General features: G+C 38.9%; 1 protein-coding gene across 3 annotated transcripts in view; it reads left to right on the forward strand.

Moving 5' to 3' along the window:
- Positions 1-27,496, forward strand: part of PCLO (piccolo presynaptic cytomatrix protein) — a 447,385-nt gene that overhangs the window by 388,046 nt on the left and 31,843 nt on the right. For 2 of the 3 annotated variants that reach the window (XM_063926936.1, XM_063926937.1), the window contains 7 exons: positions 1,390-1,416; positions 5,900-5,993; positions 8,100-8,171; positions 11,657-11,837; positions 13,078-13,272; positions 15,379-15,450; positions 20,365-20,503. In XM_063926936.1, the coding sequence (XP_063783006.1) occupies positions 1,390-1,416; positions 5,900-5,993; positions 8,100-8,171; positions 11,657-11,837; positions 13,078-13,272; positions 15,379-15,450; positions 20,365-20,503 (780 nt within the window). The remainder of the gene's footprint in view (positions 1-1,389; positions 1,417-5,899; positions 5,994-8,099; positions 8,172-11,656; positions 11,838-13,077; positions 13,273-15,378; positions 15,451-20,364; positions 20,504-27,496) is intronic. The other variant, XM_063926938.1, reaches the window with a different exon arrangement.

Here is a 27,496-nt window from a genome sequence, read left to right on the forward strand (position 1 = left end):
GGTTTTACACATACAGTTTCTGGTCTGAATTTACAAGAAATGTAGACAGAGCAAAAGAACCCAAGAGACTGTGGAGGACTTCATTTAGCTAGGATTTGTCTTGCAGTTAATTGTGCTGTCTAATTCAATTAGCTGCGGGAACCCTGCGCGCTAATCAACCGATTGCAGGATTTTTCCTTGCAGCTCCTGAGGCTCTGCATTTAACGTGTGAGGAAACTCCAGAGATCCTGCAGTTTATACAGAATCAGTGAGTTTCCACGCACTTACAGATGTTTTACTGCATGGGAAAAGGCTATTTAATTGAATAGGTATTCCTCACTTGGAACTATCAGTTATATATGCGGTAAACATCCCATCTACTTGAATTCACCCTTAAGTGGAAATAAACTGGAATAACACAAAATATGGAAACTTACATTGGTAGATAGAAATGTAATATTAGTATTTTCCCATATTCCCTGGAACCCTGGCTTTGCTCCCTTCCCCCGGAACTTTCTCTCTTCTAGTCCCAGTCACCTTGTGTCCTGGTCACCCTTCTAGTCCCAGTCACCTTGTGCCCTGATACAGTGTCTGTCTCTTCTCTGTTCTATGAGGTCTCCTGGAACCCTGTCTCTTTACATCCACTTTACCTCCCTCGGAATACTATGTTTTCTTCAGTCTGCCTTGTTTGTTTATAAGAAAACTAGATTAACACCATATTATAAGGAATTGTAAATTTTTATGGCATTTTTAATTAATCAAAACTAAAAACCCACTGATATAGCATATGAAAAAATATATATAAAATTAAGAATTCACCAAGAAATAAAAATGGTAAACAAACACCCTTACTACTGTACATGTGCTTGCTGTTTATGTCTACTGTATGTTGCCTCAAACATTGATATATCTTTTCACTGTAGTTGTGCTTGTGATGCATTCCTAATCAATAAGATGCTGGTAGATATGAGTGAAATGTTTAGAGTATCGTCTTTTTCACAAAGGTGCGAAGTTCCACTCATACAATCTTCCAAATATTGATTTTGCTCTTCCATTCTGCACTGTACTTGTGCATTTAGCTTTTGCACAATATATAATCTATGCATAGAGCTGATTATGTCACTCTGCTGTGCCATGTAGGTTCCTGGTGTTGAACTGGGAACAGTTTAGGTCAATTTCTATCAGCAAACATGTGAAATCTCATGGCCTAATAGGAAACCAGGCAAATATTTTACAGTTCTTAATATTGTACTCATCAGTATCTGCACGCCATTCCAGCACTGAAGATAATAATGTCTTTCTGTGTATGTTTTATGTCTTTCATGTGTATCTTCTGTTTTATCTATGGTGGCTTCCTCTGCTTTCTTATCTATCTGTAATGCACTGTGTCTCATCACTGGGTCCTTGCAGTCAAGTCATGGTTGTCCAGAATGCCAGGTAGAGTTTTCATTTTATTTTTATTTCATAACCTGATTTTATTTTGGATGACTTAAATGAATGAGAAGTTTAACAGCCAAGACTTTAGCAGATGTGTTAATATGCAATATACTCAATATTTTGAGTATTTTCAGTATTGAATCAATTTATTACAAGGTGATTGTATGAGTGATAATGGGTTTTATATGTGAGCATATTTCACTAATACTAAATACCAATATGGCACTATGAGATAAAATAGAAGTAATAAACACTACTGACCTAAATAATCTTAGCTTACTTTTCAAGCTTTGGAGAAGCAGAAGGTGTTAATCAAGCAGCTGTTTATATGCAACTATACAGAGCCTGTGTAATTAGTTCTCCGCACACACCTTTCCCCTACTGCTATTCCTGAGTATGTGCATTTTATAAGTGGGAACAAACTGATAACAAGGAGGGTGATTCAGTAAGGATTGCTGATCTTGCAATCTCAGGGAATTCGAATGCCTCTGCCTGATAGACAGGCAGAGGTGTAAACTGGGAGGGGTGGGAGTGGCCAGTGTTTGGAAAAACGCATTCTCCTTGGCCTTGCAAGCCCCCCTCCCTCCCCCATGACGGCAAGGATGAGAAAGCTTAGGCTTGCTCAGCCTGCCATCACAAATGAACGTCCCAATGGTCATCTCAGATGTGATCGCATCGCAAATGCGGGTAGGAGGTGGTACAGCTTTGCAATTGCAATCCTTAGTGAATTAGGCCCAATGATCTCAAAATATGCACAGCAGGTGTGGCAATAGTGTATGAGGGCACATCTGTAGTTCAACAAATCTGTGCTTGTTTTTCACATACTTTCCTCTTCTTCTCTGTCCACTGCTTGTTTTTGTGCTTCTATATACAGTACATCCCAGTACAATCACTCCCCTATCTTTTAGCCTCAGGTCCAGCCAACACTGGCTCTTATCTCCAAACTTCTATGTAAACATAGTGTCTTCCAGAGTTATTATTTTCACTAATGTACATTATAATGAGCTCTCGGGAGTGTTATATTTATTTTAATTAAATGTACAAATTAAGACAAATGACTTCAGGAATACAGTTTATTAGATATGGCTCATTAACTGTCTCTCACAGCAGCAATTATGCTTTAAATATGCTTGTATGCATTTTAATATGCAGTATGTGTCTCTGAGACATAGAGGATTGACAGGTGTGTCCAAACATGCACTGTGAGATTCTGGGAAAGCCACATCCTTGACCCAGCAGCTTGGAGACTGGAGCCAGAGCAGGACTGACCAGAAACTGCATAGCAGGGAAATCTCCCCTGATTGTCTATGTGCATCACAGCACAAAGAATGTACAGTACGAGTTATTGCCAAGATTCAGTGCACCTCTACTTTGTCATGACGTCACAAGTGATTTGTTTCAATAAAAAACTTCATTAATTGTACCAGGCAGCGGCTGCCCGGCCCCCTCACCATCTACACTGGGTAGGCCCCCCACTCTGCCCAGGCCCAGGACTCCAGTGACGGCATACTCCCTGATGGCGGCCCAGATTCCTAATATATTAGATAGAAAAACAGGATTTCAGTTCTCGCATACTGCGTAACATCAGAGATCCCACGAGGTTTGGCCCTAGTAATCCTTCATTTTAACTCACAAAGGGGGGCATTTATCAACAAGTTTTAGCTACAGTATTTAAAACTTGTTGCGTATGATAAATGGTGCTCAAGCTAATCGGCTTCCAACTGTCATTTTTCAAACACATGACAGAAGTTGATTGGCTGGAGCATCATTTATCATATGCAATGAGTTTTAAATAGCTAAAATTCATTGATAAATGGGCTCCAAAGTCCTTTACAAATCTATAACAAATTCCTTCCTATAACATGACAGACAATACATTTATTCTTTATTAGATGAGTAATATTTGGTAAATATTGGAAATCATTGCAAGTTTTTTGTAATTTAAAGAGATATCAACTAAATACAAAGTTTATTATATGCTAAAATTGGGTCAATATTGGGGTGGCAGAGTCATATGTCTGATGTTTTCTTTAGTAAATAAAAAAATATTGCATGGGAAAATGTCAGACTATTTAATTGTAACTCAGAGATGAAGTTTTAAACAATGTAGATCATGTGCAATGACTCATTCTAAATGGACAATTAAGAGCTACAGCATACCTCTCAACTTCAGAAAGTTGGGAGGAGGGACAGAGACGTGCACCAAAGGCACGTGCCCGAAAATAGGGTGGGTAGCCTAACAAATAGTTGGCCTTGAGGAAGTGCCACAATCGCGGGTCAAGCCCTTGTTTTCGTGGATGTGGGAGGCATGCCAAGCACTCTGTGAACTGCTGGCATGCCCCCTGTGCCTCTCTCCCAGTGAACAGACGCTGTGCAGAGCAGCGAGTGAGAGAGGGTCTCCCAACTGCCCCCCGCCCAACCGCGGGACACTGCGCCCAGCGGGTGGGACAGCTGGACAGTCCCAGAAAAACGTGACTGTCCCGCCACAGTTGGGAGATATGCTACAGCAGATTTGATGAAGAAAAACAAAAAACACTTTGCGCTGAAGAAGTCCTGAACTTAATCCAACTATTATATTGTGGTCTGACCGAACGTATGCAGTTCATGCAACACAGTACAGGAAAACCTTTGCGCTTAAGCAGTCATGTTAGTAAGGAGCAAAGCGATTAACTGGAATAGGAATTTTTGGTTTAGGTCAGTTCTTACGGACTGGCACAATTTATAAGATGTACAGTATATGAGGGTGGGGACCCTTGGACTGCACACCCTAACTACAAATATAATGAGAGGTGCTATCATGTTTGAGACTTGTAGTTCCACAAAGAAAGATAAAATGTAATGCTGATGCACACTCTATAGTACCAAGTACTGCTAATCAGAAAAATCATAATTAACTCTCCAATCCAATAAAGAGCAGAATTGAGGTGCTTGTCATACTTTTTGGCCAAAAAATACCGGTCCACCGACCAGCAACCAGGTAACCTCGTCTCTGGTGGGTCCCTAACACTAAGTTTAAGTCCAGGGCGCGGGGTCCCAACAAGCCAGCAAAGTACAGCTCGCCCAGGGCAGCACACTAGTGAGAATCTGCCTGAGCATTAGTATATCATAGTACAAAACATGTAGAATAGCACATAGAATAATACATTGTGTGTGTATATATATTGTGACAACACTGGGGTAATTACCTGGTAGAGTGGTGCAGTGTCTAGGTGCTTAATCAGGGTCTACACATAGCTTTCTAGGTAAATATATGAAATGGTGCTTTACTGTCAGCATAAATTAAACAAAACAACAAGCAGCCTAGCCTCTGTGCAGGGCACTAACTCACTGCTCTGCCCCTCACTATATTTGGGTAGTTAGTCTGCAAAAAAAAAAGTCCCCACCTGGACTGTTTGGCTGCTCCAGACCCCCACCTGGGCCCAGGCAGCATCTAGGTGAGGTCACACCGTTTTTGTTCCTTGTGTGGGTGGATTCCTCCAGACCAACACTGAATCATCTGCTCACCAGCACAATTTGTGTTGCCAATGTCTCTATCTTGTGCTATTCAGAAATAACAGCCACACCTCTGAAAGGAACCCTCTCTGTTAGTGTGATTCCAAACACATAACACTCAAAAACACATTTAGATGGCGTTAATCTTGTGATGGGTGATATATGTTGTAATCTAACAAAATTAATGATACCATATAAGAATATCCTTTATACATAAGGTCATCCAGAAATAATTGTATCCTTAATACAGGAGTGCATTCAAAAATAATTCCCTTAAAATGTTGGATCTTTTTAACATAAGAACAAGAACCTTTTAAAAAAGGTACAATATTTGGAATGATAAATGTTCAGTATTCATGTCCACAATCAGCATTGGGATAACAGTTATTGCTCAGATAAATCTGTTTGGAGACATACATTGTAGATGATCAGAAATCCAGCTGAATGGGTGAACAATGCATTTTTTACCGTACACATTTGGTCCTACGGACTTAATCAGGGGTAAATCAATACACTGTAGTCTTAGAAGATTTTTCATACATCAATTTGCAAGTGGCATGGATATAATCAATTTGTGAAATTACATTTCCCATTCACTGATTAACATATTAGTAGTAGCTCAGATAAAAGCAAATAAAAGCAATAGTATGTGTGTAGAGCCTGCATCCACCAGTGATTTCTGCAATGTAGCAAGAAGTCAGTGGCGTAATCACTGGTGGATGCAGGCTCTACCCACATACTACTGTGTTTGCTTTCATCTGATGTACTTCTAATATGAGTGCTGGGCTCTTGGTATATACAGTGTGTGTGTGTGTGTGTGTGTGTGTGTGTGTGTGTGTGTGTGTGTGTGTGTGTGTGTATATGTGTGTGTGTGTGTATATATATATATATATATATATATATATAATATTTATTTTATTATAAGTGTACATTCATATATTACCGGTATATTATGTTATAATCATCATATGTTTCTGATTTCTCTACTTAGTGCTGAATATAAACGAAGAACAAAATATGTACAAAAAAGCTTAAACCCAGAATGGAATCAGACAGTGATTTACAAGAATATATCCATGGAGCAGGTTTGTGTATAATGACTCTATCTAAAATATTTGTTACTTTGACAGAGTGACTCTGAAAAGCTTAATGTACTGTATGTGTAGATTTATGTTTTGCATCAGTTTGATTTATGTAGGTGTGCCATTTAAGTGAATGGTAATATATAATTTAAGCATTCTTATGAGACAATTCTAAATGTCTGTCAAATTAGGAACACAAGCTGTAGTTTAATTTTTCCACAGCAGGGAGAAGAACATTACCTTTTCATGTTAAGTAATTATTGAGTACTTTATTTTAATTACTATCATATTATATATTTGTTAAATGTTATCCCCTAAAGAGGTGGTCTTAAGCTAACGTGTTGTCCATCTGTGGCAGATATCCTTTCTAACATTATACTCTTTATAGAGCAATATGCATAGGGGGATTGATGTCATATGGGCCCCACACACTCGGCGACCCGCCGCCGAGCTGCCCGACGGCCAATACGGTCATCGGAAGACCCGGCGACGGGGGTGGGGTGACTGGGGGGGTGACGGGGGGGAGTGAAGTTTCTTCACTTCCTCTGTCACCCGGCTCCATAGCCCTGCATGCTAATATGGACAAGATTGTCCATATTGGCCTGCAGGTATGAACGAGCCGGCACCAACGATGAATGAGCACGGGGCCGCTCATTGTTCATCATTGGTGCCTGCACACTGAACGATATGAATGAGTTCTCGTTCATTAATGAACGAGAACGTTCATATCGTTCAGCAAAATCTTTAAGTGTGTATGTAGGGCCTATTAGGTGTGTGTAGACTGCTGGAATTTGCACAGCCAGTAAACTATATGTGATTGACACTTAACTCTCCTCGCCTCCACCAATTTCTCTGGGGAGTGATACAGTACATGTGGACAACTTGTTTAAACAGGCTGCTCCCACTGGAGTGGTCTGGCTTAGCTCCTACTATACAGTCCCATTTATATCTCCTATTTATCACTTATTCTGCATGAACAGAAGTATTCTGGCAAAATACTAAAACTAGTTACGTATTGAAAGATTCCTACAAGGCCCAACGTCCACAGCTGACATTGATCTGAACATAACACCTAAGAGACTTCTAAAGAGTATCTGACTCCTACAAAGAACAACTAGCAGCTACAGTACTTATCCAATTCCCATCAGATAGAATGTATTTAATTGTATAGAGAAGTCAGATACTAGCTGAGAATGGTAATATGTGTACGACTTATATCATAACGTAGTTATTAACACTGACAAGCCCTCCTACATGCAGCCAAATTGCAATCAACCTCACAGGATGAAAAATGTGTGCCCTTAGAATAGCCATGTGAAAGGTAAAACATGGGGGTGATGTACTAAGCCTTGGAGAGTGATAAATTGGAGAGAGATAAAGGGATAGATTTATCAATAAGTGATATTCTTGTTACCACTCATTACAAATGATAAATGGTGCTCCAGCCAATCAGTTCCTAACTGTTATGTGTTTAAAAAATTACAGTTGAGAGCTGATTGGCTGGAGCATCATTTATCATTCGTTACGAGTGGAAACAAGAATTTCACTCAATAAATCTGCCCCAAAGAACCAAGCAACCAGCTCCTAACTGCAAGGTTACAGGCAGTTTTTGAAAAATTACAGGAGCTGATTTGCTGGAACTGTATTTCTCTCCACTTTATCACTCTCCAAGGCTTAGTACATCTGCCCCTGTATCTAATACAAGTTTACAAAATTACATTTATGTAAATAAAAAAATGAATATACTGTAGGATGTCTAAGTTACATTGTATTCTTGCAAAAATAGATGTGTGTCTCTAGAATGTTTAGAAATACTTTTCCATACCTGACAATTACTAGGTTGACCATAAATATGAGACATTGTAGGAAAGCAAACTAATTCTCTTCTCCTTGTTTTCAAATATTTTATAAACTGTCCAGCTATATATGTAAAGATTCTAAACCATCCATTTGACAAGCAAAATAAAGTGCTCTTACAAGTGAAGTAAATATTTTTTCATCTTTTAATTTTTCAATAATCAATATTATTGCCATATCATAATTTGCATATGAAGTTGATAAAGTGTTTGGGACAATATGGAAAATGTTGTTTTGTGAATTCCATTGCAGCTGAAAAAGAAAACGTTAGAAGTCACTGTATGGGACTATGATAGATTCTCTTCAAATGACTTCCTTGGTGAGGTAAGACAATGAATCATCAGCAGGCACAACTTACCACCAAATAACAATCACACATGCAAACTTTATAAAATCTTAATTTTATTTTACCGTATATACTCGAGTATAAGCCGACTTTTTCAGCACTTTTTTTTGTGCTGAAAAAGCCCCCTCCGCTTATACTCGAGTCAGTGCTGTCAGTGCAGTGCAGTGGGAAGGAGGGATATGGAGGGCACAGCATGCGCCTCTCCTGTGTCCCTCCTGCATCTCTGGCGGCAGCGGCGGGTCTATTAAAGGAAGTACACATTCGTGAGCTGTGATTGGCTCTGAACCGGCACTTCATTTAACAGACCCGGGTCATTTAACAGACCCGCCGCCGGAGACGCAGGAGGGACACAGGAGAGGTGCGCGCTGTGCCCTCCCTGTCCCTCCTTCACAAGACAACGTGGGAACGGCGGAGGGTAACTTATAGCAGGCACTGGGGAAGCATATTTGGCACTTGGGGGGGCATATGTGGCACTGAGGGCATGCATATCTGGCAGTATGAGGGCACATCTGGCACTGTGGGGGCATATCTGGCAGTGTGAGGGCATATCTGGCACTGTGGGGGCATATCTGGCACTATGAGGGCATATCTGGCACTATGAGGGCATATCTGGCAGTATGAGGGCTGTGTACGGCTAGAGCTGCATTTCCCACCCTAGGCTTATACTCGAGTCAGTAAGTTTTCCCAGGTTTTTGTGGTAAAATTAGGTGCCTCGGCGTATATTTGGGTTGACTTATACTCGAGTATATACGGTAACTTACTAAGGATGTACCTCTATAACAAACATGATGTAATAAGTAGATTACCAATCACGTTCAAGCTGTCATTAGTTTCATGTAGTTTAGAAGTGAAAGTAAACATATGGTTACAAAAACTTACGGCACATTTTGTTAAATAAACAAAAATGATGTAAAATGAACAGTCTTTAGAAGATACAATGCAGATTCAGAACTTGAGAAGAGCAACTTACTCTGATTCCGTACAGAGACATAACACATTGCCTTAGACTGACTATGTGCAGTATAGTACTGTATCATGAAATATGATTTATTTTAATTCTTTATGGTTTATTATAGAAGTGACACAATTGTAGAGCTGTGGTTTGGCAGGGTTAGTAGTAAATGCTAAAGTCATATTGCTGAAAGTTTTTTTTACCATATAAAATATAATACAAATACAGACACAAATCTATATAATAATTGAGGATGGCTGTCATGTCTGTGACATGTGCAGTGGGAACTGAGACACTCCCAGTGACAATAGAAATATTGGTAATTGTAACAACACAAGGGGCCACCTATCCATAATACAGCAGGAACCCCCAAACAGTAGATCATTTACAGAGACCTGCCCGATGTAGGCAGCCAGTGGGCTTCACTTTTGAACTTGTGCAAAATGCGCATGTGACACATGATGTCTCGTGTGTGTGTGTGTGTGTGTGTGTGTGTGTGTGTGTGTGTGTGTGTATCAATTGCAGGCCGATCAGCAACGCTTCAGTTGATTGGATCGAGATGGGCCACCAGACTGGCTAATAGAAGGGGGGTAGAAGATATAGTGCCAGTGAGTAGGTTAACAAAGAGAGCATGCACTTGAGGGAGAGAGTTGGCTGGGGGGAGAGTTAAAGGGGGAAACAAATTGATTGGTGAAGAGAGAGATAGAACATATACAGTGTGGAAAGAAATGTAGAGAGAGGGTTGGGACAGAGAACTGGGGTGGGGGAAGAACAAAAGAGATCAAGGGGTGGGGGAAGAACAAATGGGGATGGAAATGGAGGAGAAAATGGCAAAAGACAGAAAGAAAACATAAGAGGAGATAGAGAGGGAATAGGGGGTGAAGGAAGAAAGAAAATGGGGGGGGGAGAAAAAGAAAATGTAAGGAAGAGACGCATGCAATAGCGGTAACAATAGCTAGTGACTTGGTGAATGAAAGATCTAAAATACTAGTATAAAATAAAAGTACAAATATACAGATGTAGCTAGGCTCATAGTTGCCGCAATATCTACGAACGTGCATATGCTTTGCGACAACAACTAGCTGCGCCTATTCACACTCATGACTAGGCATACGCATTGTATGCATCATGGGTGCGAATAGATGCATGCTCATGGTGGTGTGTGTGTGCATTGCGGCAACCTAGTTGCAACCACGACAAGGTGCAGCCACAATAAGAAGGCTAGATCTGTATGTTATCTTGATTTTAAAAATAAAATGGAAATATTCTGAATGCAGCAGTTGAATGCAAATATGACTTCAGTGATACAAACTGATGGGTGCAGCTTCATATATCATATTTGTGATTTATTCCCCACTGGGAGGGGTTCAGATACAATCATAAGTAACTGTTGATTATCATCACCGTTATCATCAGTGCAGAGAAAGAAGTCCTGGTAAGTGCAAATCCATTTGTGTCCAGGTGAGAATACACCCTTATTGTACCTGTCTTGGTTTGCACTCCCTTTTCCATCCCATTCCTCATCTTTAACTGTAAGTAACTATGCACAGTACAGAAGCACATATTTCACACAAAACAAAGCTGCATTTATCCAACTGTACACGAGCACACTTATGGTAAAAGTAAAAGCTATTCAAGAGCACAAACACTTGACAACTTGAAATATAGATGTGTCCTCTTACATTTTTGCTCCATGTGCTATAAGTCGCATTACAGATAACACGTTATTGTCGCGTGACTCGGTAGTGCAGAGTGTCTTTTTGTGTTTTTTTTCTGTGAAAATGCGTTTTAGATGCAAATTAATGTTATAGGTGCACAAGCAGCTTCCGCTGATTAAAATGATATGCAGCATACCTATATTCTGTGTGTGACAGTGACTGGACTTGCATACAAAATGCTATGCTACAGTTTTTCATGGAAAACACTGAAACGTGGCATTTGAGATGCAGATAGAGAGAGCCGCAGTTGCACACATAATATAGGCATGATGCATATCATTTTAATCAGCATAAGCTACGTGTGCATCCTATTACATTACTTTGCATTTTCACAGGAAAAATCACACAAAAAACCACTCAGCACTATCGAGTCACACGGCACTCACATGTTATCCGTAACGCGACTGAAAAAGAACATAAAAAGATGCTCTGCGCTACCGAGTTCCGCTACGGCATGGCGCGACTTTAAGGGCTGTTTAGTGTGACTGCCACAAGGATGTAAGAGGACACGTCTGTATATGTTAACTAAAAATATATTTGCTGTATGTTACTCACTGCAGTTAAGGAAACCTTGTTCAACTTCCATAATTGGCATTGCAGTAATATGATGGTACTTTCTCAAGCTCCTCTGATCAGTATGTTTTATATGTAAAGCATATTTAAAGAACAGTAATGTATGTTACAGTAAAATCTATTTAAAGAACATCTGTACATATTAGTGATAATAATGATTAAAATGATAATTATGAGCCTGTTTTTTTTTCATATTGACTAGAAATAACTGTGCTCTCAGGTATTAATAGATCTATCGAATGCCTCCTATCTTGACAACACGCCACGATGGTACCCTTTGAAGGAACAAAGTGAAAGTATTGACCATGCAAAGCCTCATTCCACTCAAAGCGGTCAGCAAGTACCAAAGCCATCAGTCATTAAAAGCAGAAGCCATGGAATCTTTCCAGATCCAGCTAAAGGTAACAATTTATACTATAATAAATATTTGTACAAACTCAAAGCAAACATTCTTTTTTCCATAAATCGGTACTCTTGTGTGGTTACAGCCAATCTATTGCCAGGGTTTCCGCTAAGACCCTATAAAACCCAGTATCAGTAATAGAGGATGCGATAATGTACAACACATTCCCCGTGTCGATGCTTAATGCAGTTGGCCAATGTTTTAATTTTACGCATGCATCCTGATTGTTAGTACTCAGAGACCCAGAACAGAATTGGACACGGTCTGTGGAATTCAGCAGTCATGTCACTGTAAGGGGTTGTGTTCAAAGACACACAACTACTCACACAGGAGGCCATAGTCAGATGGAGACACAGCTCCATAGGGCTGGTAGACGTTTTAATGGAGAGACCAATAGTGCATCTAAAGATGCCCCAAGATAGAACTGCACCACCACAAGACACTGCAAGTGGGCGTCTCAGTATTAATTAAATTGTGTGCAACTCAGAAGCAGCCCAAAAGTGTAAGAACAAGGCAATATCAAATTATTGCTGCAATTTGCCGAGGAGTGTTCTCAAAGGTCTTCAGTATGCTCATTGCTATGCCATATGCGTATAACTGTATAAAACACAAATACAGGTTGGATCTCCCAAATCCAAAATTCCGAAATCCAAAATACCTGTATTCAGAAATCCAGAATGTTTTGACTATGAGAGAGATAGTGACACCTTTGCTTTTTGCTTTCTGATGGTTCAGTGTACACAAACTTTGTTTCATGCACAAAATTATACAAAATATTGTATCAATTTTTCTTCCAGCTAAGTGTATAAGGTGTATGTGTAATATAAATACATTTCATGTTTAGGCTTAGGTCCCATTCCCAAGAAATCTAATTATGATATGTAAATATTACAAAAGACGGAAAAATCATGAATCTAAAACTACTTCTGGTCCCCAACATTTTGGATTTTTACCTTTTTTCAAAGAGTTTTTCTTTTAGATTCAATTACACTTTGTGCTATTGGGTATGATTTTCAAATCTATCTACAAGTGCCTTTAACAAATTCTTTTGACAGTTTTTTTAATTAAAGGCAAATGATTATTCTTTTCTTCACAAGAATGTTAGTTTCATTACCTTCTTTATATAGGAAAATATTTTTGGAATAAGAAACATGCATGTATTCTTTAAAAAAAGACAAAATTCAGAAAACAAAATGTAAACATGCTATAACAAAAAGTATTTTTTTTATTTTCTATAGATATGCAGGTTCCCACTATAGAGAAATCTCATAGCAGTCCTGGTAGCTCAAAGTCATCTTCTGAGGGTCACCTTCGCTCACATGGACCATCCCGTAGCCAAAGCAAAAGCAGTGTCACTCAGGCGCATCTTGAAGATGCCGGAGCAGCCATCGCTGCTGCTGAAGCAGCTGTCCAACAGCTTCGTCTTCAACCAAGTAAAAGACGCAAATAAATTCCTCAGCATGGCAGCTTAATGTTCATCTGTTGCCTTTTCCTGCTGTTTCCCCTTGTTGACCATTATTTGTTGTCACTACTTGTTCACCTTGTTAAATGTCCTTTTATTGTGAAAATTTTGTCCACATCTATTATATGTTACCCAATTTTTGTTTACTGAAACCTAATGAAACTGGCTGTTTCCTCATTGGTTCATTCTTCCATCAAAGTGTCTTCATCTCGTAAAATGTCGGATATGCCCTATAATGTTAATTAATTGTACAACTCATGCAGGAGTTATTTCTCAGTGTCATTTCTCTTCTTAATTTAATCATAAAAATACCAGAACTCTTTATGTTTATTTTTTTATACATATGTAATTATTCAGCTTCATCAACACTTGAAACTGTGTTTATTCATTTAAAAACCCTTGTGTACTTTATCATTATAGAGAAACTCATTGACATTTTAGGCCAATAAATGTGTAACCACTAGCCCAGGCTGATCATAAAGACACCGTCATAAAGACATGTTCTCATATCATTGTGAGTGATTGCTTAATATCACTGCACGCTCAACCACATATTCTAACTATATTAAAATATTAAAGTGTATTTTTTTGGGATTGTAGAATTAATGCAGAGTCAATTGTTTTTCTTAGCAATATTTAATTTGATTTATCTCACACATATTGCAAATAAATACATGTAGTCATACACACATACACAACTATTTGCATGAAGAAATTTGCAAATACCTGTACAAATATCACACATATCAGTGTGGAGAGATCCACTTGTAGACTACACTCAAGAAGTACCCATGGTTACCTGTTCATAATGATTATATGTTTTTGAGATATTTTTTCAAGGTAGATAATGTACATTGTAAATTAACAAGTCAGTTCCATGTACAGATTTATATAGTACAATAAATAAATGAACTTTTTATTAAAAAGTGTAGAAATTATAATAAACTATGTAAATCTAATTTAAACACTGTAAATGCGAAGGTCTAATTGATATACATACTATATTAGTTAGAATCTAAAGAAGAATATAACATTGAGTACTGGAGAATATATTGAATTACCTCCCCAAATAGTCTGTTCTAGCCATCTTCTGTGCATAGTGTGGGTGTAGCTAATTGACATCACTGACACTTAGGAAAGAAAGTTGAAGTTCCTCAAATTATCTTCTTTCTGTGAAATATGAAATTCTGCAAGTTGCATTTCTTGCATTTATAGGATGGGACACCTTTCATAATTTCATAGCTGGTTTCACCGAGCTATAAAAATTGTTATGTGAAGAAATAAAGAGAATATGAATTAAGTTAGTAAGGTCTACTGAGTATAGACAAAAATATGTTTCTTAAAAACGGCAATTTACATTTTTATCAAAAACTAAAATGGTATATTATTTAACGTTACGCTGCATGCATTTTAGAGATTTGCTCATGTCTATTTTGTTCCATTATATTAGAAAGGAAGACATATTTTTAGTACAAAGATATTATGCTTTAACATGTTAAACTTTTCATTTGGCAGAATCAGTGTAAATAATAAGTTGTTGTCAAAGTCTTTTCAGTATGTAGATGTCTTTGCATATAAAAAAAAAAACTAGAAACAAAACTTCCTAGGTAATGCTACTGTAAACTGTATTGAATGCACATATAATTTGCTCTCCCAGTCTATACCCTAGAGCTTATCACTGGAGAAAGTGCAAACTTTCTGAGAGAGATAATTGTGTTTGTCACAGAAATGTGTTCTTGCATGTGTTCTCACAGAATTAATATCGTGGTGGGAAAACATTTTTAAACCAATAAAAAGAAACAGCCAGTTTTAAAGCCCCTTAATGCTGTGCATGTGGTGTCTCTTTGGTGTTTAAAAACACTACCTATCTGAATACAGAAACAACACTTCTGTTTGCATGAATAACATTTAAGCTGGTTCCATCTGAGGATGCATAGTATGGGTTTCCATTTCACCCACACTGCCACAACAGCACATAACAACGGTCAGTCTAATAATGCAAGGAAACAACATAGACACAGCATAGCAGGAGTACTCCCAATTCAAAGAACTCAGTCTGACAATCTGCCTTCACCAGCAAATGACAGCAAAGACCAAAGCCAGCTTGCACTCAAGAAGGTGATGTCCGATGGATCCGTCAAGCCTGAAGGTGAGGAAAAATAATATGCCTGCATTGATTGTTTTATTTATGATAGATTGAAAATGATGTAAATGCTTCATTGTCTTGTTAATTCCAAAGACCATATATAAATCTAAAATATATGATATATTTGGTCTGACTTCACAAGATTGGTAAAATATATTTGCTGTTAGTTAGCTCTTGGTAATGACAACTTTAAACTCTCTCTGTAAAAAATCACTGATTTGCTGTACTTAAATTCTACAATCTTAGGTTTGTTGACAAGAAGTTACTATAAAGATAATTCCGCATTGTACTGTGTTATATGTATTTGATGAGAAAAAAAATTACAGTGCCTTAAAATTGGTGACAAACAATCATATATTTTAGCAAAATCTGTTGTTTTTTTAAATGTTCTCATTTGGACTGAAATCTAAATGTCCTGCTTTCCTTATGATTCTTGATTTGATACTTCATATAGGTAAATTTAGCAATTGCCTTATAAATGGGACAGTTTCATGCTTAAATTTCTAATTGCATGTCATTTTGTGTTAATGGTTTGTGATGTTAGTACTATCCATCTTCAGATTGCATTGTTTCCCAGAGTCCCTCTCCTTCCTGTTATGGCAGTAGTGGTTTGTTGATTTGGGATGGAGTTCCTTGGGCTAGCTGTATATGCTGGAGTGTGAATGAAGCTGGATGGCCTAATTATGCTATTCATCAGCAGGTCACTAATAATAACAGAAGACTGATGCTGCAGAATGGGTAGGATGGATGTTGAGAACAGGTGCATACTAGCAGGATAGCCTGGGGCTGTAGCAGTGTGTACAGTAGGATGTCTTAGAGCAGACTGCCGTTACACTGGAATTGGGTGCCAGGAGCACAACAGAAGCAAGCTACAGGAAACACTAGAACGGAGCATGCTGGAGCATAAAACCACTACTTTGCATAGGAGAAAAACTCCTTGCAAATGAAGAGGGGCGCTGTCTGCACCAATCAATGGAGACCACATAAATATATAATAAAATTTCATATTATTTATTTTATTTTTTAAACTCAAATCTCACATATATATGCTGCAGCACAGAAAGGTATTCAATCAAACAACCATTATTAAATGAACATCAGATCAATTCATAAACTCATATATTCCCCCCAATCTGCAATCCATGATTACTATAAGCCATAAAACAATCAATTAAAACTTGATGTATAGATATTTCCTGCTAATGTCCACTGAATCATATATATAAAGTGGTAAGGGCTGATCTTCAAACACTAGGTGTTCATATGTCCCCAAAATTGCGTAAGATCTTTTCTAGGAATGTGTGCACACACTGATTTATATAATTAAATATTGTCATGCATGTTTGACATTTATATCACCTCCAGCTGGTTTCAAATTTTATGTTGATCCATGATTCCACTCCGTCTGCTGGTGCTTGTTCCGTTTTAGTGCAGACTATCTGGAGTATGAAATCTTTTCACAGGCATCCACAGTGCTCCGGCTCCCTCTGCTGGTGGTTAGCCGCTATTGCAGGTACACTGACGATTATGCCGTGGATCTAAACTGGATTTCAAATCACAATAAATGGAGGTGATACAGCCTGACTCAGTCAACTCGAAAACGCGTTTCGAACTGAGGAAGCCGCCGATGTGCTAGAAGGCGGAGAAACGCATTTTCGAGTTGACTGAGTCAGGCTGTATCACCTCCATTTATTGTGATTTGGAATCCAGTTTAGATCCACGGCATAATCATCAGTGTACCTGCAATAGCGGCTAACCACCAGCAGAGGGAGCCGGAGCACTGTGGATGCCTGTGAAAAGATTTCATACTCCAGATAGTCTGCACTAAAACGGAAGAAGCACCAGCAGACGGAGTGGAATCGTGGATCAACTTAAAATTTGAAACCAGCTGGAGGTGATATAAATGTCAAACATGCATGACAATATTTAATTATATAAATCAGTGTGTGCACACATTCCTAGAAAAGATCTTACGCAATTTTGGGGACATATGAACACCTAGTGTTTGAAGATCAGCCCATACCACTTTATATATATGATTCAGTGGACATTAGCAGGAAATATCTATACATCAAGTTTTAATTGATTGTTTTATGGCTTATAGTAATCATGGATTGCAGATTGGGGGGAATATATGAGTTTATGAATTGATCTGATGTTCATTTAATAATGGTTGTTTGATTGAATACCTTTCTGTGCTGCAGCATATATATGTGAGATTTGAGTTTAAAAAAAAAAAAAAATCATATGAAATTTTATTATATATTTATGTGGTCTCCATTGATTGGTGCAGACAGCGCCCCTCTTCATTTGCAAGGAGTTTTTCTCCTATGCAAAGTAGTGGTTTTTTTGTACAATATAAGGAATACAATTATCCTTATAAGTTGGGGCAGCAGCCTGCACCATCATTTAACTTCCATTTCTTGATCATTACCAGCGCTTGGGAGTGTGCACACTTGTTCGCGCAGTAGGTGGGGACAAGAGTGCATACAATTGGTGTCCATGCTGGAGCATGACTGGAGCAGGCTGTAAGAATAAACTGGAACTGGGTGCTGGAAGCACAACTGAAGCAGGATTCAGGAAACACTGGAACTGGGTGCTGGAGCAGGGTACAGTGATATACACTGTGAAGCAATGCTTGTGCAGGATTGCTGGACTACACTGTAGCGAGAAGCTGTGAAGCAATTACTGAAGAAGGTGGGCTGGAAAACACTGAGACAGAGGGGGTCATTCCGACCCGATCGCTCGCTGCAGTTTATCGCAGTGGTTGGGTTAGAACTGCGCATGCGCCAGCGCTGGAGTGCGCCGGCGCATTCCAGCCATCTGAGGCAGAGGCGGTCGCTGCGCGGGAGGAGACTGGACAGCAGCGTTAAGCCGCCGCTTAGGGGGGCGCGGTCCGGCCAAGGCAGGCATGGCCGGACCATTGGGGGGGGGCGGGCCGTGGCGGCTACGTGACGTCACACGCAGCCGATGCGACTCGGAGCAGCGAAGAGGTTCTCCCGGCCAGCCGCAGGAGCTGCGCTGGCCTGGAGTAACTCTGTGCGATGCTTTTGCATTTCTGCAGGGTAGGGGCCAGCACTGACATGCGGGACGGACTAGCCCTGTGCTGGGCGTCCCCCCGCATGTCTGAGTGCCTGATCATAGCTGTGCTAAATTTAGCACAACTACGATCAACTCGGAATGACCCCCAGAATGCGGTGAAGCAAATACTAATGCTGGTTTGGTGGCAAACTGAGGCAGAATGCTGTAAAGCAAATGCTGAAGCATGTTTGCTGGAACACATTTAGGCAGAATGCTGTGAAGTAAAACTGGAGCAGGTACTGCACCAAAAGCCAGTGTACTGATCTTCTGAGAGAGATATTGTACTGGCTATGTGCAGTTTCTGATTTACTTAGGGCACTGACAGTCTAGGCAGAACATGTAACTGAAGTTGCTAGAAACTGGTTGGCAGAGTGGGTCAGGTGATCCAGTCCAAGACGTCTGTGTCAATGGTTCAAAACAGTGAAAGCCGCCAGGAGGAGAACATCAGCCAAAACAAGAAATAAGTGCCTAAACACTTTGAGCAATGACAGCACCTATGTAATTTGTTGCCAGACTCCAGCATGTGACACTTCCAACAGCAGAAATACTGGGTAGCGAAGAGAGATCTTACTGGATCAAATGAACACTGTTAGGTCAGTCCCAGCAGTTTAAAATTCCATTGATACTAATTAGCGGTGGTATCATCTGTTGTGTCAGGGAGACGGCTGCTATTCCCACACCGGAGCAATATTGGATTGGACCGGTATTTTAGTATACACCACTGCAACTCACAGCATGTTGGATACATAATTATCGGGGGACCAATAATCAAAAGGCTTCTTAGTGCAGTGAAATATGACTCCTTTGAGCACATGTTTATGTGAGTTCCTAAATAAATATATATAAATATATATATATATATATATTGATATCACATACAGTACAACTGTGCTAAGGGTTCTTTATATTTAACTTGGGAAACAATGGTGTTTTACGCTATATATTTATGAATTTAGTAGGCAGTGTAAGCACTGTTATGTTGTTATGTGTTGTATGATGAATTCTAGCTTTTCTTTATTAAGTAGACGCTTATATTGAGTTGAGTGCATCTAATTTCTGACAATGATAACAATTTGAAGGTCCAGGAGAATGGTGAAGGCAAACCTGCTTCAATAAGGAATCATTCCACTGACATCACTGGTCTTTCTCATTGCAAATAGCATGTCTGGGGATCCTACTACACTGATTTATCAAAAGGCTGTGAGCAGTTACACTCATCATCTGCTGTAACCAGATGGCTTGCTCCTGTTCTACATGCTATATTACTTATTATTAGATGTTAATACTATATATATTAAAAACAAATATAATTGCATTGTCTGCATATATCTGACTACACCATGTGATGCAAGGTGTGTGGGTGCATTTTAACTGAGATACAAGATTGTCGATTGGAGTGGGATTAATAGAGGAGCAAAACTTTGTTACTGGTGACAGAGTGACTGTGTGATGTAGCTCAGAGCTGATGATGTTGCGCTGAGCAAAAGGAAGGAATGATTAAGAAAGAGGGAAATGTACTGTATATTGAAATGATGATTTACTATTCAGTCAATTGTGCTTGGTATGGAATTGTTTGCGGACCAATGAGAAAGGAGAGTAAGTCCTTTTAGAAACTAGTTTAAATGCAGAAAAATGTACTGTAAATAAATATATGTTACATGTTTAGTTCTGAACTCTTTCTGTTATTTTACTTGACTGCAATATTGCTATATTATCCATTCATATTGCTTTGTATTGCTAAAATAATTTTGAAAGATATTTAGCATTTGTTATATTGTTTGTTTGCCTAATACCAAGGTAACACATCCTAATACAATACTAACTCTTCTCGTGCAGCAAGATCAACGACTCACAAGACTACCGAATCTACGGCTTCAACGACTTCATCAGTTAGTAGTTTTGGCAGTGGGTACAGCATGGACAGTGATGGGAGTGGCACACAGGGGGATAACAATCTGTTTCAAGTTCCAAGAATGTAAGTAGCCATTTCTTTTTCCAATTTTAAAATAAATATTTGCAATGTGCTTCCCACCACTTCTACCTCGCCTACCGAGATACCATGCATTAAGGTCATTGTATTTGTCATGTTTAACTGTATAGTGATTTCTGCATGGTCATTTTAACAAAACAAGGAATGAGGAAAGAGATTTATTTATCCTGTGTAATACTAACAAGGCATACTGGCTGGAGGAAACGCCACTTGTCTTGTAAAAGAGCTATTGCCTACTTAAACCTCATTAAACAAATTAAACATATCTATCACCGTAACAACCGTTAATATCACTGCTGACTTCAGACTATAAAGGTAATATTTAGCTTGAAATTGAAAACCCAACATATCGGCTGGTAATGTGCTCTGCTGTCCTAACCTCTATCATATTGTCTCTCTCACTATGGGAAATTACAAAATGTTCCATATAGGTTCCTTATCTATATGATGCACTTAGGAATCCTTGAACAGTTTTTAAGGACCATCAGATTTCAACATTCCGTTGGCATCCTAATATATATAGATTATAAGAATATACTAAAAACAACAATTATAAATCCTACAAATCATTGCCATAATTTTAAGGAAATATAAATCTATATATAACATAGAAAATCATATAACATGATATAAAATAAAAAATGAAATCTAAAAATAAATACATCTTATAAAATTATATTGAAAAACATCAGAGAGCGCTCAATAAAGAAAAATTACTACATTTATTGAAACAATAAAATAATTATATGTATATCTATATGATGTTGTCGCCACACTAAAAAGTCTCTTGATGTGAAATCCACAGTCTTGAGGGCTATAGATTAGTTTGCATTAGGGACCAGCATCCTCAGTGTATGTTAGAAACCATAAAATAGTTCTTAGTAATAGGTTTAGATGCAGATGTAGTTCAAGAGTATAATCACTTACAGCGCTATGCTCTACCTCCAAAGTGAATGTCTCACCACCACCTATACAGTGGGGCAAAAAAGTATTTGGACAGCCACCGATTGTGCAAGTTGACCCACTTAAAAAGATGAGAGAGGTCTGTAATTTCCATCATAGGTACACTTCAACTGTGAGAGACAGAATCTGGGGGAAAAAAAACCCAGCAAGATTTTTAAACAATTTACTTGTATATTCTTCTGGAAAATAAATATTTGGACACTTACCAAGCAGCAAGATTTCTGGCTCCCACAGACCTGTTACTTCTTCTTTAAGAAACTCTTCTATCCTCCACTCGTTATCTGTATTAATGGCACCTGTTTGAACTGGTTATCTGTATAAAAGACACCTATCCACACCCTCAAACAGTCAGACTGCTACCTCTCTACCATGGCCAAGACCAGAGAGCTGTCTAAGGACACCAGGTACAAAATTGTAGAGCTGCACAAGGCTGGGATGAGCTACTCAACAATAGGCAAGCAGCTTGGTGAGAGGAGATCAACTGTTGGCGCAATTATTAAAAAATTGAAGAAATACAAGATCACTGACAATCTCCCTCGACCTGGGGCTCCATGCAAGATCTCACCTCGTGGGGTATCAATGATCTTGAGAACAGTGAGGAATCAGCCCAGAACTACATGGGGGGACCTGGTCAATGACCTCAAGAGAGCTGGGACCACAGTCACAAAGGTTACCATTAGTAACACACTACGTCATCATGGATTGAAATCCTGCAGTGCCCGAAAGGTCCCCCTGCTTAAGCCAGCACATGTCCAGGCCCATCTAAAGTTTGCTAGTGAACATCTGGATGATCCAGAGGAGGATTGGGAGAATGTAATGTGGTCAGATGAGAGCAAAATCGAACTTTTTGGTATAAACTCCACTCGCCGTGTTTGGAGGGAGAAGAATGATGAATGGCATCCCAAGAACACCATACCCACTGTGAAGCATGGGGGTGGAAACATCATGGTTTGGGGCTGCTTTTCTGCAAAGGGTACAGGACGACTGATCCGTATTAAGGAGAGGATGAATGGGGCAATATATTGTGAGATTTTGTGCAAAAACCTCCTTCCCTCAGTAAGAGCATTGAAGATGGAATGTGGCTGGGTCTTCCAGCATGACAATGACCCCAAACACACCACCCGGGCAACAAAGGAGTGGCTCCGTAAGAAGCATTTGAAGGTCCTGGAGTGGCCTAGCCAGTCTCCAGACCTCAACCCAATAGAAAATCTGTGGAGGAAGTTGAAAGTCTGTGTTGCCCGGTGACAGCCGCAAAACATGACAGATCTAGAGAAGATCTGCATGGAAGAGTGGGCCAAAATACCTGCTACAGTATGTGCAAACCTGGTCAAGAACTACAGGAAATGTTTGACCTCTGTAATTGCCAACCGAGGTTATATTACAAAGTATTGAGTTAAACTTTTTGATTGTCCAAATATTTATTTTCCGCAAAAATATACAAATAAATTGCTTAAAAATCATACAATGTGATTTCCTAGTTTGTTTTTCAGATTCTGTCTCTTACAGTTGACGTGTACCTATGATGGAAATTACAGACCTCTCTCATCTTTTTAAGTGGGTCAACTTGCACAATCGGTGGCTGTCCAAATACTTTTTGAATTTTGTTTATTAATAATTATCATTGCGCCCAATTGTATTCTAATATCTTATAACATTTTTGATAATTAGCCATCAAAATAAAAAGGTCTTATATAATTGTAACAATCTAATTTTAATACAATTTCATATTGGAAATGCCTGTATCTAATTACAGTAACTATTAAACTCAGGCAAAGGATATATAAGAATTAATATATGAACTTCACATACAAATACTATGATTTAATTAGTCTTAAATGAATAAAGTGTCCTAAATATAAAATTGAAGAACTGTTTATAAGTCATCATTTAACAATACTGCTTAACAGTTTATATATCAGTCTATTCTGTGGAACTTATATATGTAATATAAGCCCTGTTTATCAATTATCTTTTCATAATATTACTGGTCATTTTACAGTATATATTGGTCTTTTTATGTAGAAAGACATATAAATTATATCATAAAAATCTTTGCAGGATTTTAGTTACGAAAAATAAATTGATTGTCTTATTGGTGATCTTATGCTTTCCCTCTGGGAAATGTTGGTTGCTTTGCTCTTCCTTTTATTGGATGATACTAGATGACATTTTATTTGCATTCAGGGCTTTCTGTGTTGTACTGCTCTATGGTTGTCATTCCGAGTTGATCGCTCGCTAGCAGTTTGTAGCAGCCGTGCAAACGCTAAGCCGCCGCCCTCTGGGAGTGTATTTTAGCTTAGCAGAAGTGCGAACGAAAGGATCACAGAGTGGCTACAAAATAATTTTGTGCAGTTTCAGAGTAGCTTCAGACCTACTCAGCGCTTGCGATAATTTCAGACTGTTTAGTTCCTGTTTTGACGTCACAAACATGCCCGCGTTCACCCAGCCACGCCTGCGTTTTTCCTGGCACGCCTGCGTTTTTTCAAACTCTTCCTGTCAATCACTCTGCGGCCAGCAGTGCGACAGAAAAGCTTCACTAGACCTTGTGTGAAACTACATTGTTCTTTGTAATAGTATGACGCGTGTGCACATTGCACCGCATACGTATGCACAGAAGTGCCTTTTTTTTGCCTCATTGCTGCGCAGCGACCAAAAGCAGCTAGCGAACAACTCGGAATGACCACCAATGACTCCTATCACTGCTATCTGATGCCCCAATATGCTTTATTTTTCTTTATTTACTTAGGGGTCTATTTACTAAGCCTTGGATGGAGATAATGTGGACGGAGATAAATGACTAGCCGATCAGCTAACTGCTATGTCACAGGCTGGGTTTGAAAAATGACAGTTAGGCGCTATCGGTTGGTACTTTATCTCCATCCACTTTGTCTCCAGCCAAGGCTTAGAAAATAGACCTCTAAATCTCTAAATGTTTCCTTGCATCTTTTATTCAAATAGGGAAGCTACACCAACTGCCACTTCAAACTGACTCACTGGCAGTTGGTGTGGCTCCCCTATTTGAATGTTAAACTAAGCTTCAGCCCCACATCTGGAGCCGCCGCTGCTCTCAAATAATGTATATTTATGTTAAATGATACAGTCTTTCCTGATTGTTAAGATACCTGCTTTGGTGCATTCAGGGGGGAACTCAGTACCCAGAAATAACCTGACAGACCTATTTCTTTTCCTGAGAGGGCCTAACGACGTAAAGTGCACAATCCATGCCCCCATGAGCAACCTGCTGTTGTATTTCCCCTCCAGGCTAAATTAAGTGTTTTTTTCTGAATAATATATAGATCAGTAGTCAATATATAGTGTACACTTTTCTTTCAAATCTGGCATCAAAATGGGAATCAGAGGCACTACATGTATTTATAAAGAAAAAAAAAAGGTAATACAGGTTGAGTATCCCATATTCAAATATTCCGAAATACGGAATTTTTTGAGTAAGAGTGAGATAGTGAAACCTTTGTTTTCTGATGGCTTAATATACACAAACTTTGTTAAATACACAAAGTTATTAAACATATTGTATTAAATGACCTTCAGGCTGTGTGTATAAGGTATATATGAACCATAAATTAATTGTGTGTATGTACACAATCTTTTTTTAATGCACAAAGTAATTAAAAATATTGGCTAAAATGACCTTCAGGCTGTGTGTATAAAGTGTAAATGAAACATAAATGCGTTCTGTGCTTAGATTTAGGTCCCATCACCATGATATCTCATTATGGTATGCAATTATTCCAAAATACGGAAAAATCCGATATCCAAAATACTTCCGGTCCCAAGCATTTTGGATATGGGTTACTCAACCTGTATATACATATATATGACTTTCCATTATGTTGAGAACATGAATGTAAAATAAGTATTGGTGTAAATACGGGATGCGGTTACATCCCGACGGTTGGGAACCTGGCGCAAGAGATACCGGAATACTTTAACACGGCGGAAAACATACAACAGAATTCCAAAAGGGTACAGAACACCGATGTCGGAATCCCGACCATCAGGATTCCAATCATCAACACAGCGGCCCAGGTAAGTACTACGCCAGGGATGGAGGATTAGGCTTAAATGACAACTGGGGGATTTAGGGTAAACCCATAAATACAGTATGTAAACACAGCAATTAAAATACACAGATAAGTCAAACACAGAGGGAATATAGTCCAACTGTATGGATGGTTATAAGTTCTTAAATGGTTATTTCATACAAAGAATTCCATTCAATCCCTGTGGAGGGCAGATAATTAAATAATCACAGGGTATGGTTGAGTCAAGGCAGGTGCTCTCTCTGAAGTTTTAAGCAAAAAGAGACACAAATGCGAGCTGTAGCATTTCAGTCAGCCAGTAAAGGACAGTTATCTTTTATTCACAGTGGTTGTGAGACATGAAAGTACCTGACAGAGCTCTGGATCTCATGCTCATTTTTAGACACGAGAAGTGCATCTGTAATTGCCAGTAACAAGTAAAAATCTGTGTAATAATCACATGATTAACTCTTACTAGAATACATAATAGCAGCATATGCCTTGGTTAAGTTCAGTGCTTGCCATTTTCTCAGGAGCAGGAAGGAAGGTCACATGGCACCATATTCAAGGTATTCAATAGTTAAGATACTGTATGTCCTTCTGTTCATTTTTTGTTGTATTGAGGATAGGATCCTCTGCCACATGGATGGTGGTTTGCTAGATCCAGCAATTTTTAAGTAATAGTTGTGGGCCAGATTACAGCATTAATTATTAGAAAATGAATTAAACTTTTTGCAGCAAATATACTCTCTATATATATGTAAATTTGATGTTGCAAGGAGTAAGGGGCAGATGTACTAAGCCACGGAGAGTGACGAAGTGGAGAAAGATATAGTACCAGCCAATCAGCTACTGTCATTTTTAAAACACAGGCCCCATTTATCAACGAAGCATAACACCAACTGCATATTTAGTTTAATATTACTGTGATACAAATGAAAATGCAGCTGGTATTCTAACCTATATGGCAAGGTCCAGCGCTGTCTCCTCCTAGCGGTGTCCTCAGCTCTTCTGCTGACAGCCTAATGCTGACAGCGATTGGCTGGTGAGTCATGTGCATGCGCGATGACCAGTCTGCACATGTGCATAACTCCTTCACCTAGCGTGAACTCTGCAATGCCTGGAAGGATTCGGAGAAGCCGTAAAGGCAACGCTGGATCCCCATTGCTGGCACTATGACAGTATCACTCTTGCCATCTGCAAGAGCTGTACAGGGGCAAACAGCTGTAAACGTAGTTTACCGCTGTTTAATGAATCCTTGCAAGTAGGACATAACCCCTTTAGTGAGTGCTAAAGGTGTTATGTATCATTGATAAATGTGACCCACAGCCTGTAACATGGCAGTTCGGAGCTAAGTGTCTGTTACTTTATCTCTCTTAATTTATCACTTTCCAAGGCTTAGTACTTCTACCCCTACTGTATATCACATTTAGCACCCAATCTTTCACATTATAATTGTACTTTAGTTATAATGCCAAAACAATTCACAGACCCTTAGCCATGCTGTCACCAACTACAGATTTTATACTAGTGTCCAATATAGCACACTGAAAATCAACATCTAAGCAAACAATTATTCTCTTTAACAATTATTCTCTTTAAAATACTTTTTTTTTTAATTACTTTTTTATTGAGGTATTAACAATTAAGGAAAAACAGCAACAGAAAATATTGCAAACAATAAATCAATAGACCACAACGATCATCGTACATAATCACAGAGAGTTGGGTTGAGAAATTACAAACATGCCGATATATGTGGTAGGGAGTTGGTAGGGTCATAAAGTAGCATGAATATGCAATATCAGTATAGACTCGTACAGTATTAGTCATGTCCGGAGCTCGGGGGAGATCAAAGCAACGTAATTGGCGGGTTTTGTATCGCTAACCTCGTAAGATACCATACAGTGTTTTTTAGGCTGTGATGTATTTGCGTTTTAGTGGAAAGGGGTAGTGTATCTATATATGATTCCCA

Source organism: Pseudophryne corroboree, chromosome 6 (genome assembly GCF_028390025.1).
Source record: "Pseudophryne corroboree isolate aPseCor3 chromosome 6, aPseCor3.hap2, whole genome shotgun sequence".
Lineage (NCBI taxonomy): Eukaryota > Metazoa > Chordata > Amphibia > Anura > Myobatrachidae > Pseudophryne > Pseudophryne corroboree.